The sequence below is a fragment of the Chinchilla lanigera genome, unplaced genomic scaffold, assembly GCF_000276665.1.
Source record: "Chinchilla lanigera isolate Chin_1 unplaced genomic scaffold, ChiLan1.0 scaffold00075, whole genome shotgun sequence".
NCBI lineage: Eukaryota > Metazoa > Chordata > Mammalia > Rodentia > Chinchillidae > Chinchilla > Chinchilla lanigera.
The window spans coordinates 9,922,801-9,936,401 of NW_004955476.1; the positions used below are offsets into that span (position 1 = coordinate 9,922,801).

The 13,601-nt window shown below is 43.2% G+C and overlaps 1 protein-coding gene across 2 annotated transcripts in view; it reads left to right on the forward strand.

Annotated features, from left to right (window-relative positions):
* Window positions 1–13,601, forward strand: part of Elp4 (elongator acetyltransferase complex subunit 4) — a 204,204-nt gene that overhangs the window by 72,691 nt on the left and 117,912 nt on the right. For both annotated transcript variants that reach the window (XM_005401773.2, XM_005401774.2), the window contains exons 6-7: window positions 2,347–2,431; window positions 7,133–7,321. In XM_005401773.2, coding sequence (XP_005401830.1) covers window positions 2,347–2,431; window positions 7,133–7,321 — 274 coding nt within the window. The remainder of the gene's footprint in view (window positions 1–2,346; window positions 2,432–7,132; window positions 7,322–13,601) is intronic.

Below are 13,601 nucleotides of genomic sequence, written 5' to 3' on the forward strand. Positions count from 1 at the left end.
GAACTCCAATTAGTTGGAAAACTTGATCTTACTACCTATAGAGTTCTAAGCATTGTTGGTGATTAGATTGTCTTATGTTGAGGTTAAAAAAAAGCTCAGGATGTGCTGGCTCTGTGCATCTGTTTTGTTCTTGTCCGAGAGAACGCCCTGTCTGCCCACAGAGGAGGCTCAGTGGGGAGAAAATCGAGGGCAGGAGCAGGAGGTATTTTGAGAGATGTTAACACTGCAGATATGGAAAGGACTGGACAACTTGGTTAACAAATGAGCAAAGGATCCCAATAGATCTTTCTCGAAAGAAGACATACAACTGGACAACACATGTGCGAAAGAATGCTGAACATCATTAATCATCTGGGTAATGTAAATTAAAATCACAATGAGATCATCTAACACCTGTCAGAATGGCTATTATCAAACAGACAAAGGATAAGTGTTGGAGGAAAAGGGACCCTGCGCACTGTTGGTGGGAATTGTGAACTCCTGCAGCTGTTGTAGAAAACAGTGCAGAGGTTCCTCGGAACTTACAAGTAGAGCTGCCGTGTGCGGCAGTCCTGCTTCTGCAGGGTACCTGGGCCGCGTGATACCGCGGCGTCCCGCACAGTAGCCGAGATGTGAAGTCAACCTGCGTGTTCCTCAGCAGACCAGTGGGTAGGACGGCACGCCGCACAGCTGAGGGCGTCCACCCCTTCGGGAGCGGGGAAAGCCCATCACTGGCCACAGCGTCGTACTGGAGGGCGTTTTGTGACTGAAATAAGTGGCACAGAAAGTGCCGCGGGATCCCTGGTGGCTGTTGTCGGTCGTCGTCGTCGTCGTCGTGGTCCCACGTTACTGTCACCATCGTCATCTGAATCCGTGCTGGGTAAATGTATTACTAGTGTATTAGGAGGTGCTGGGTGCACACACCCTCCTTTAACCCAGGAAACATTCCTCACATGGTGGGCTGGAATTAATTTCAAAATCGGGAACCGGGGAGCAGATTTCAGCCCCTTTGTGAAGTGACCGGATCGGAATGGACCGCACTGAGTTTGAACAGTGCTCTGTGTTCTGAAAGCTGAGCTGGCTACGGATTTCTGATAAGATATGCAATAGTCACAAAACCGCCCTTACAGAATGTTCCTTGCAGACATGTTTCCTCACCTGTGCAGGTGGAAAGGTGCCCGTGTGACTCCCATGTTCTCGCTGAAAATGGAGACAAGTAGGTGAGAAGAGCCACCAGGTCCTCCCGTACGTCAGGCCATGCTTGTTGTGCAGTCATCCTTTGCCCTCGGTTTCTCTTAGTGTTTGTCAGAGGCACTTCGGGGTCGGCTGTGGCTTCGCGGCCATCCGGAAGTGCACGTCTGTTTGCCGAGCCCCCCTGCACTGCTTCCGCACACCACACCGAGAGGGCTCGGTCCCGACCTTCGTGTTCTCCACGGAAGCGTGCACGCTGCGAATTCTGTCTCACTGTTTCTGAAGGCAGTATTTTCTTCCCGTGCGACTGCCTCCTGAGGGTCACTGTAAACAGATGCCCCTGTGTGTTTAGGGCCCCGCACGCTGTTTACAGCCCTGCTGCACTGGTGTGAGCAGTAGCCGTGCCCCAGAACCTCGCAGCCACAGCAGTTCGTGTCCCGCTGTGGCCCCTGGCTGTCCAGTGTGCAGACTCTGAACTGCAGCGGGGGTAAATCGGATTTTCTTTGCTCGGGTTAATATTTCTTTGAGATTTTATAGCATTTGTAGAATATTTTAAAATTATAACACTAATGCTTGTATTCATATGAGCAGTAATTTAGATTGTCTTCATAAATAATTTGCTTTATTGTCATTTAACAGAAATGGAGAGATGGTAACTTTCATGGAGATTTTACTGACTTGTCTGTGTGCCTTAAAATATCAAGTTTCTAAATGACTATCATTTTAGCAGTTTGTTCAAAGAAAATTAAAACTTTGATGGAAGATGAGCTCAGGAGATTAGGACAGTGATTCAGGTGTACTTGGCATAGCAGTTCATTAACTGTGTGTTAATTATGTATGATTACTCCTGGAAAGCTGCAGTGGCTTCGTCATTTAGGTTGCTTCATTAAATCATTAATTTTCTTGGAGGTAACCAGGCCTGACATAATTAAGTCATCTCAGTCTCCACAGATTTTTATCTTCCATGATGTCGAGAGTACTAACCCTGTTAAGGCTGTGACTTACTCCCTTTTTGTATTGATTTAGACGTTAGCATTATTTATACCAGCTTGACACATTTGCTTTACGTACTCTTGACGCATGTGTATCTTGTAATTGTTGACTTCCTATTGTAGCGTAGCTTTGTCCTCCTTTGTCACGGCCCATTCATGTGTTCCAACCACTTCTCACCAACAGCCACTTGACCCATGGCTACATGAAGCTGCTTGAGTTTATCAAGAAGATCGTTTCTGAGGAAGGCGTTGATGGATCCCATCCCCAGGTATTGTATTCCTTCAGAGCCTTTTCCAGCCACGCACAGAATGCTGTTTTCGGATTCTCCAGGAGCAGACCCGGAAGTCTTAGGGAATCCACGGGGCGCGGGCTGTTGTCAAGCACCAGCCGGTGGATCAGCAGACGGGCGGCCTGGGCCCCACGCCGGGTCTGTTCGGGTTTGGCTGCGTTCTCAGGGGTGCCAGAAGATCCACGCATGTATTGTCAACACTGTTTTTAAATGGCTGTTTGTAGCTTCTGGGATTAATAAACAGCTACATTTTGAAAACGACTTTTAACCTGCAACATTTGAAAATTTCTGTGGAAATTTTTCATGTTTTTGTCGTTCAGGCCTTAATTTCAGATTACCTTACATGTAAGAATTATCTTAAAATTTTATCTTTTATTATATAATTGTTTCACTGAGTAGAAGATACATTTTTATTGCTACATTAAAATATTTTATAGCTTAACTCTTCTCTGTAGCTCTAATTTTAAATACTTTTTCCATTTCCCAGTAATAAAAATCCTCTATTAGTTTAACTTAAACAAAATGAGGAAAATTTTATTTTGAAATACCATGCCTTTTAAATTTATTTCCCAGTAATTTAATTGCATTTGCAACTGAGAGATCTGCACCACACTTACATTATTTTAGCAGAAATTTTCCACAGCACCATTATTTTTATTGACAAAGACAGAGAAGCCAAAAACCTTATTTTTGTGATTCTTAGCTACATCCACTGTCAACTCACAGATTGTAAAATATTCCCGTAAACTTTATTGCTGTACTTAGCAGTTTCTCCATGATAAAAGAAATCATTTTTAAATTTGTTTCGACTAGCAGTCTCGTAGGACGTTGGAAATAGCCCTGTGCACTTGGTGAAGCACAGACACGCTGTGCTGGCCTCCGGCTTTCCGTAGAATTTTATTTTGCTCGCTGTGGCACCACATTGGCCCTCGCTGCGGTGCTAAGATTGTGGGTGCCCTGCCTCCCTGCTGCCAGTGCTCGTCTGGAGAGGTAAATTGGTCCCTGACAGACACCTCTCCCCAGTGCACGGTAACCATGGAAACAGGCATGTCATAACAGTTCCTGCGGCACAGTGTGCAGGGCTGCTACTCGTGCAGGGTGGAGGCACATCTTCTGAGAGCAAGACATTTTATAGAGTGCAGAAGAGTAGAGACAGTGACAAAGGGCTGCACACACACGTGGAGATACACCAGGAATCCCGAAAGAGCGAGCTAGCACTGGGGTGGACGCTTTGTGATCTTAATTGTTTGCTTCAATATGAAAAGAAGCACCATTTTCAAGGAACAGTACTTTCCTTGAAAATCAGTAAACAACCAGCGAGCTGTCTTGATTCTCTGCACTGTTAATGGTCATAAAGATTGAACAGAGTTGAGGTAGACATTTCTGTGGTGAATACCAAGAGTGCTTGACTTCTTAAATTAAAATAAACCAATAGACTATTATAAAAGTACACCTCTCATTTTACTAAAACTAAATATAGTTAATAAATGTCCACATCATGAAATTTTAGGTTGTATTGTTTGTTGAATTACTGAGTCTACATCAGTCTCAGAAACTTCGGATGCACTTAAGAAGGCATAAAAAGGCATTTATTGAGCATTCCTTTAAAAAGTACATTCTCAGAATTATATCTTGACACAAATCCTACTTTTAAAAGGAAATTTTTATCTTACCTATCCTTGCAATTCCAAATAAACTGAACTAATTGGAGGTAACGAGTAGAAAAACAGCCTGAGGAGGAGAATGTTATACTGTACCGTAGAATGAACTTACGTGCTAAATTCCGTAGTGTAGCTCATTTGTACAGACCTCCGGGGTGGAGCCCTTTACAGCTCGCTGGCACAACATCTCTGTTTTTAAGTTGGGCTTTCAGATCTAAGAGATACAGTACAGTAAAAATAAATTTGAACGCTGATTTTACTTGGAGCGCTAGATTCAATATGTTAAATACTCACAAGGGAGAAATGTATTTATTGTGCAGCTGTCAGCAGAAGTTTTTTTTTTTTCCAAACCTAATCATCCCACACAGTACGCGCACTGCTGGATGGTGCAGCAAGGGGGTTCAGTGTCCCAAGTGCCGCAGGAGGCTATGATTGGGTCTTGCTCTCCACTTACCGTCATAGTTTTAAAAACCTTAACTACACTGTCGTGTTGAAGTGTTAAATTCAGTTGTACTGCAGTCTACTGTGCACCTTCTGACTCGAATGTCTTCTCACTCATTCACTGTCCGACTTCATGTTTCCCATTCTTCCTACTGGTGTATGTCAGCGCACCTGAACTTCTGCCCCTCCGCTGGTTGCGCACTTAGCAGCATTCTGGTTACAGACTTTCTGCAGGTCCTGCCTGCGTCCAGTAGGCGATGGGGGCCGGGGCCAAGGTGAGAGAGCACCATCTGTAGTTTCTGAACAGCGGACCCGTCAGCGTCAGCCTTCATTCTGACCTCTCGCTGTTTCGTGGGGCAGCGGGAGGCTTGGCTTCCTTTCCCAGGCTGCTCTTGCTGTGGGGCGCTGAACTTAAGCTGGTGGACAAGAAAAACCAAGCTCAGAAATGACAAAATGACATTTTTGCCATTTTACTTACATTTTGAAGTTCTAAGTAATAAAAAAATGAGTATCCTCACATATTTTACAGATATCTTGCACAGATTTGCCAGGGACATACTTGTCCTTCCAGGATGTACCTTGGTGTGTCTGTTTGCTTCATTTCACTGAAGTAATGCAGAAATAAAAATAAAACTGTTCGTGGACGATCAAGACCCTAGCCTGCATCTGCTGGGCCGTTGTCTATGCTGTTGGTGACACTGTCCGAGAGGGCATGGACAGCCTCCTTGACGCTGCCTTAGTTCTGGTTCTTGGTGTCAGGAAATTTTTTCTAACATGCTTAGAAAATTCCTTTTTCTGTTACCTCACTTTTATAGTCTATCGAGGCCTCCAGGGCCTCCGTGTCCCTTTGTATATTCCAAATAATTGCATGGAAGTAAAGGACAGTGTTTATTTATTCTACCCTTTTAACTTTATAGATGAGAAAACTTCAGCTGAAGGAATGGGTAGTTGACCCTCTGTTGCGTATGCCTGGATGCAGTCAACTGCAGGTTGAAAATCCATGAAAACATTTTCCTCTGTTCTCAACATAGAACCTTGCTTTCCTTGTCCTTATTCTACAAACAGAACAGTGCGGCCCCTGTTTACGTAGCAGTTACATCGTATCGGGTACAGTGCCTGAAACCTAGAGCTGATCTGAAGCCCATGTGAGATGTGCCTGGGCTCTGTGTGAATTCTGAGTCCCTCACACAAGTACAGGACTCTCACATCCACCGACTCTGGCACCTAGCGTCGCGCCTCCGGGTGCCAAGAGCTGCCCGTGTGTGGTGCCCAGGATCGCACTGTGGGGCTCTGTTACTCAGCTCACCTAGCCACTGTCCTGTGGGTTTTCCTCTCCTAGCATTTGTGTGTTTTGTTCATTCTTCCCACGTCTACTTGTCAATAAATTCTCCCTGAAAAAAGTACACACACTCAATTTTCATTTGTAGTATCAGGGAAACAGATACATTATGATGGACCATAACTAATTGCTAATAAATGTTAGACATGCTATTTTACAGCAACTGCCAGTGGCCTATTTTAGGATCTGGTTTCATCAGAAATTACATTTATAGCAACACACATCCCAAATATGACTTTAAGAAAGGAACATCTTTTTTCCCACGAGAATTGTAGTAACGATTTTCCATGTGTTCACATGTGCCAGTTTTTGTTAACACCTCTTTCTTTTGCCCAGAAATTTTGCTAGATTGCTAAGGAAAGCATTGAGAAAACATTTGTTCAGCCAGAATAACCCAAACAGTAGAATGTACTATAAACACGTGTTGGCAAACACTTACTGCAGTCATCCTGGCTTTTTAAAAATATTTTTAAAATGTTTGTTCCCAAGAAATACTGGTCGGTATTATTGGGACCTTAATATTAGTAGCTTAAGCTCTAACTATTTGCCTGTTAAATTTTATGAAAAATTTTGAATTTAAAATATTTTTATAAAAATAGCTTCAAAAAGAAAAACTAGAGGCAAGTGTAAAGTGTAAAACCAAAAAGTTTTACAAATATCTTTCACAAAGGAGCAGGTATAAGTCAGAATAATTTAAATGAGAAATACGAAGAAATTTATAGTTTATTGAAAAACAATTTTGAATTCTAAGAATGGATTTGTAAACATTTTAGATTTCACCGATGATTTCTAATATACCGTTTTAACTTTCTCAAACATAATTCTTAAAGAATCACTGTTAAAATTTAGAGACAATTTAAAGCTTGAGACATATTCTTTAAATTTTCTAAAGCTGAAAAAGTTTAGTTGTTATATTCAGTAATTAATTAATTTAGAGACAGGGTCTCGCAGCGCTGCCAGGCTGTCCTCGAACTCCTGGACTGACTTGTCCTGTGGCCTCAGTCTCCTGCGTGACTGGGTCTGTAGCAAGCTACCCTGGCTGGCTTGGTTCTGTTGTTTTTATTTTCTTGTACTCTTGCAGTATTGCCTGTGTACTTCCTTATTACTGTTACTAGGTATTTTTTGTGTATCTGTTGACACTGTCTTCCTGATGTTATAAATAAGAGCTAGCAGATAAAAGAGATTGTCTTACTGATTAACAAAACCTTACGTGTTTACCTCCATCCCATTTTCTTTTAGAAAAAAACGAAAAATATCTTAAGAATAGGGATTCAGAGCCTTGGCTCACCCTTATGGGGTGATGACGCTTGCTGTGCAGAAGCCTGTGACGACAGTCACAGCCTCACCAAGTTCCTCTACGTCCTCCGCGGCCTCGTGCGAGCCTCACTCTCAGCCTGCCTGGTCACAGTGCCAGCACACCTGATCCAGGTAAAACCTCTCCCTTCCCCGAAGTGGCAGAAAGCTGGTGTGACATAAAGGTTAATTTCATCTCCTTGATTACTGCTGATGTTGGCTGCCTTTCATGTGCTTGTTCACCATTTTAACATTTTGCCCAATTTTAGTCATCCAGTTGTAAAATTTCCTATGTATTTTAGCTATAATTCACAGTAATTTCCTTCTGCCCTATGACTTGCCTTTTCTTAATGGTGTATTTGTGGGGAGCCAAAGTGATAAATCTTGATGAGATTGAATTCATCTGTTTGTTTTAGTGGCTAGTTCTCTCGCATCCCTTCCATCCCACCAGTTTTTGGCCTCGCCAAGACCTTTTTCTCATGTTTTTTCAACATATTTTGTAGTCGTTTCCTGTACTAATGGATCAGTATATTCCTATTTGAATTTTTACACAATTTAAATTCATGTTCTCACATAGCTTTTGGTTGCTTAATATTCTAATTATGGTTTCATACTTTACACTCACCCATTCTCTCTTTATTATTGGTACTATTTATTAAGCTACTTATTGTCTGCCTCAAACGTGTTCTTCATGTACTGCAGTATCTAATACTCAGGTCCAGAGTGTGCACCTCCGTTTATAGGACCCCCTGATAATACTGTAGGGTTTAATGTTACAGAACTTCTTAGCAGTACCTGGGCTTTTCCTAGTGTTCAATACAGGTAAAGTCAATGAATGTCGATTCTTACTTGCAAAACCATTTCAGATACCTAATTATGGAAACTATTTATGTGACGTTCGTATTTTTCTTCTAACCCTACTTCAAATGAAAAGTTTGTTAAAACACCATATTAATTATACATGGTATTATGCATATTTCAATACTATGACTGAAAAGTTAAGGATAAGTTGAAGTGAAATTTGACTCCTTGGCAGTAGAAGTCATTTCTAGTAGTCATGAAAGCATAACTCACTTTTCCTTTAAGAGCTTTTGATAAATCATTCCTGAGCCTAAACTATTATTATGATCTTAGAATTCTATAAATATTACAAAAAACTCCTTTCTGTAGTCATACTAGACATTGTACAAATACCTGTGTTGTTTTTATTGCTAGTGAAGCTTTTACAAAGGTAATACTTTAATAATGGTTTGGTTTAGCACAATGAGCGTCCTGATTTTGATAAGCAAGCCTAAAACAGGTGTGTCAGATATCAGGGGAAATGCTGCTGCACACAGTTCTGCTGTAAATAACTGCAGGGCTGTACTGCTGCTGCTGAGGCGTGCACTGCAGGCCAAGACGTGCCAGCATCACCCCCTTGGATCCTCCCCGCACCCCCGTGAGACCGGGTGTTCACCCCTCGGCTCACAGTGTCCCCCAGCGAGCAAGTGGCAAAGCCAGTGTTCTCCCTGACTCTAAACCCTTACAGTTGATCACATAGCTTCTGAAATCATCACAGCAGCCCTGCAAGAGTGCTGTCCATCATTTGGGAAGTGAAGTGAGTCTTTGGTGTCACGTGCCTGGTAAATAGGTGCTCAAATCACATCTGTGCCCCTCTCACACTTAGGTCCTTTCCCCTCTGTCACGCCACATCCTTACGTGTTCGGAATTTGTAACCACCTGTGATGACACTAACTTGCCACTAGCAGATTGGTCTTTGCTAGTTTTGTTATATTATTCGGTATTTTCAAAGAGAAACTCTCATCCTATAATCTGAAAGATTAAGACATCTGAAAGCTTAAGTAGCAAGTTCCATTTCGAGCAAGGGAGGAAATAAACGAATATTTCCTTTTGCATAGTTGCAAAGTAGAAAAAACTATGAAATACATGTGATTATATAACTTTTTCAATTTTACTCCAAAGAAAACTGTGCAAGAAAAAAACGAAAAAGGAAAGAAAGAGGGAGAAAAGAACACTTGGAAAAGCCACTCTGTTGGTGCTCGGTTCTGTTACTTGGAGAAGAGGTTGTAGCCCTGGGCCCGTCCCGTCCACCACTGTTAGTGACGGCTGCACGAGGAGGTGAACTGGGAGCTGGACAGGAAGCCGCAGCTTACCTTTGATACTGTCCAAATGCGTCTCAACCCTTTCGCAACTGGAGGGAATGTCCATTACGTTTGCCTCTCTTAACATGTCAGTGGAGAGGCTCCTTTGAAATGGAAACGGAATATGTCAGACGTGGTGATGAGTTCAAAGTTACACACTGTGACCAAGAATTAAGACATGTTTCTCAAAATCGAAGGTGTCTTAAAAAAACTACAACATTCCAATATTTTCGCATTTTTTGTGTTCTTTTCCCCAGATGCTTTGGCAAAGCTACCAGGTAATAGTCTCCTGGCCCATAACTCCGTTGTTCTTTAAACATGCTGTCTGGCCATGTATTTGTTTTTATATCAAAACATTTAGGAGAAAATGTAAAACTTAACAGTTTCATCAAGCCAGTCATGTTATAAGTGGGAGATAAAACTCTTAATAACTTTTAAAGCCTGGCAAAGAAAATAGGCGAAGCAAAGAATAACAGTGATAACCAGTATGCTTGGAAATCTGGTCGTAGATGCATGGAAACACCAAACTGGGAGGCGGTGGATTTATTTAATTAAGACGTGCATCGTGGCCACTGTGGACCAAGTGTTGTCCTAAACCCGTCCCAGTACTAATCTGGCGCTCCTCCTAATCCCGTTGCTTGGTACTCTCGTCTGCTCCCAGCGCCACACACACTGTCTCGGGAGTGGCAGGAGTCGGACTCCAGCAGCCCTTGTTACTGCGCTCTTAGCACCGTGTTGTGCTGCTTGGTCAGCAGAACCACTGACGAAGGGTCAGTGTGGAGACCGCGATGAAGTACAGAGCCCAGTGACAGAGGGACCTGCACTTCTGTAGGGGGAGAGGCTCCATGGATCCTTTGTGTGATCCTTCTGACCCTCCGCTTCTGCCTCTGTAGGGATGGGACTAAAACCCTCCTTCAGACGATTAGCAGTAACATGTGGCAACCCAGTTCTGGCACGTTGGCACCCTCACTGTTTATGCCTGAAACAGACCTCTAGAACTGAGACTTTGAACAGTGTGTCAGTCAGTGCTTGCTAGAGAAGCAGATTTAACACAGGATGTACAGATACGGTGCTGCCTCGGTCCCGATCTCAGTTCTGTCCACGGTTCTGGTTGCAAACCAAACGGAACAAGAACAAAATCAAATTTCCTCATAAGGTCAACATTGAACCTAACCATTGAGTTTGATTCGGTTCTTGTCTAATTGTGTTTGCATCCAGAATCGTGGAAAGAATCAAGTTCATGAACCAGGGTACCGCTGTGTACAGTATAGATTTACAACAACCGCCCAGAGTTGGGTGTGGAAGAGTGCAAGAGCGCGTGCAATCTGAAGGACCTAGGGGAAGGCCTGGAGCTCAGGGTATTGTGCCGTGCAGGGCCATATGGGGAGGCTGAAGGGTCTGCACTGGAAGCCAGGAGATGATAGCCAAGGTGCAGGTGAGGACTGGAGCTCCTCCGAAGAGACAGAAGCGAGCATCTCTTCTGCATTTCCCACTCATTCCCTTTTATTCCACTCAGGCGACAGCCCTGTTGGTTGGTGCCACTCACACCCAGGGTGGGTCCCCCCAGCCACCCCAGCGCTACCCTGATGCAGTTTAGCTGGGCTTTCCTGCTCAGGCTGACACAGTTAACTGTCACAAACAGATCAGTCTGCAGAAACTAAGGAGTAGTCTGCCAGAGGGGTTGAGAGAGAGGCTCTGGCTCCGTGGTGGAGCATGCGCTGACTATTCTCACGGCCCTGGATCGGTCCCCAACACAAAAAGTGAAAATGAGAACGAGGGAACTCGTCAGTGTCCTGGCTTTTTTAGTGAGGAGCATGAGTAGGGTCTTCGCATGGAGCAGTCGAGAGAGAGCAGGCGTGGCCGAAGTGAGTTCTCCACTCACATCTCAGTAGCATCGCCATTTGTAGCAAAACTCAACTTCAGATACCAGTTTCCTTTCTGCCGTGACCTGTGCCGTCTCTGGAGACTGCACGTTTAAATGGTGATTGACGATTAGCGTCATTTAGCTTATACCTTGGTTCAGCAGATAGCGCAGGCACTGTTCTAGGCATCCCAGGGGACCCAGGGTTGAACTTGACAAAGTCCCTGTCCCGCGGAGCGCTTTCAGTGATGTGAGAGCTGGGGTGAGGCAGAAAGCACCATCTGTAGGTGCGGAGCTTGAGCTTGGGGGTTGCTGGTAGTTTGTGGCAGGCAGGAGTCAGAAATGTAGTGTGACATCCTTGGGAGCGGCGTCAGATCATAAACATCTACAGATAGGGAACGCTAGATTAAACGCCTCTGAGACATCTTCATCTCCTCGCGGGTAAACCAGCCAATCATGGTTCTTCTTTCAGTTATTAGCATTCTGTCAGACGTGTACAGTAATGATTAGTTACCCTCTATTGTACTTTTGGCATGCTTCCCATGTTTAATCTCATTGTAAGGAAGGAACACATAGTTAAAGAAATTGCAAAGAGAGAGAAAAGTTAGAAGAGGGAAAATAATGACGTAGATTCAAAACTGATTTTGATGTACTGTTACAGTAACTTTTGCAAATAGGGTGAATGAGGATGATTTGTAGATTTGCATTCAAAACATTTTGTGTTCAGCCCTGCAGCTTTAGACATGAATGTTTTATTTACTTTGCATTAAAGATTATTTCCACAACAACACAGGAAAAATGACAAGCATACTGTGAAGCAGAGGTATAAAAATAAATTCTGAAAATCTTAAGAAAACACTAAAATTATTTGCCAAATGTATTATGAATGCCTGAAAACGTGTATAGTCTTAAACAGTTTCGCCTGTGGAGAAACAGTATTAGTCCTCACGTAGCCTGTCTGCGGAACGCAGTTTCAGCGTCTGCTGAGAATTGGAGCAGTGTGTCCGGCAGTGCTTCCCAGAGAAGCAGATTGAATACGCTGTACACTGACAGTGCTGCCTCGCTCACAGGGCCTGGGGACACAGCTCTGGTAAGCCCAGACTTTGTTCCACCCCGCACTGTGGAGGAAAGCATCATTAGGGGAGAGAACCGGACGGGCGGCGCCCCTGATCCCTCCGTGTTACTCCGTTCCCAGATCCCTGCTGGGAAGCCACTCCCCTGGCCAAGAAGCCTGTTAAGGAGCCCCGGAGCATGTGAACAGCCCCCACGCTCAAGCTTAATTGGTGAGGACAGCGAGATGAGCGGACAGTGGAGCATGTGGCCTCTCAGACACAGCAGAGACAGACCTTCAGTTACAATCACGCAGCTGCTGCATTCTCACCACTCAGCTGTGCATCTCTGCTGTCCAGGGAGGGAGGCGTGGACAGCAGAGGAGAGGGAAGGCGGCGTCGGAGAAAAGCCACCAAGCCCCTCGCTGCGTGCACGTAGAGCATGCGTCCATGTTAAAGGTGGTTATGCTTCAGCTACACTGCACCTTCTGCTTTTTCTCTGTGTACTGTTAGAAACAAAAATATTTTTCCTCTCTTGGAAACTTTTTAATGAGATTTTTATTTTTCAAAGTGGTCACTTTAAAATAGTTATAGTAAGACACTTTGGTTTCCATATCTAGCAAGAAAAGAAAATTTAGCCTCTTTCTGGGGTGTCATTGGGAACTGGCTTATTTCTGGTGAAACTGATTACACGCCTTCAAATTGTGTAAGCGTGTTGTGCCTTTTCATTTTATTTTCCTTCCTAGTGACCATTGTGTGCTGGAGAAGAATGGTGAGCAGTAACATTTGTTCTTTGAGGAAAAAAAATCTCTGAATTTTGTGACTTCTTACGACTTTATTAGCAAGGTGAAAGGAAAATAAATTCCCTCTGGTTTATGCACTTTTTAACACACTCTGACAGGTTGTTCTTCATTTGTATTTTTTATTGATTGAAAGCGTTTTTACCTACAATCATTAAATATTGAAGCACTTAGAATGATAATTAAAATAGGAAAGGTTATAGACCTGTACCTTTCTCAAAGCATTCCTTTCAAAAGAAAATTGACTTATGATGGCTAATTTTATTCATGCTGTCATAATCTACACTTTTAAGGAATTTTTGAATAGAAACCTACTGAGTTTCTCTTTAACTACAATAATGCAGGAATAAAGACTTCTTTGCTATTCTTGATAATAAAAGTAATAAATATTTTCATTCTAAAAAGTTCTGAGTATTGCCATCACTTAATATATTTGCTTAGAGAACACTAGGTGGTAAGCTAAACTTTATTGTATTCAGATTTCAGGTTTGAAAATAGACAACAGCATTTTTACTTGTCATCACTGGAATTGGGCTCGTTAATAGCCCAGTGCACTTGTGAGTG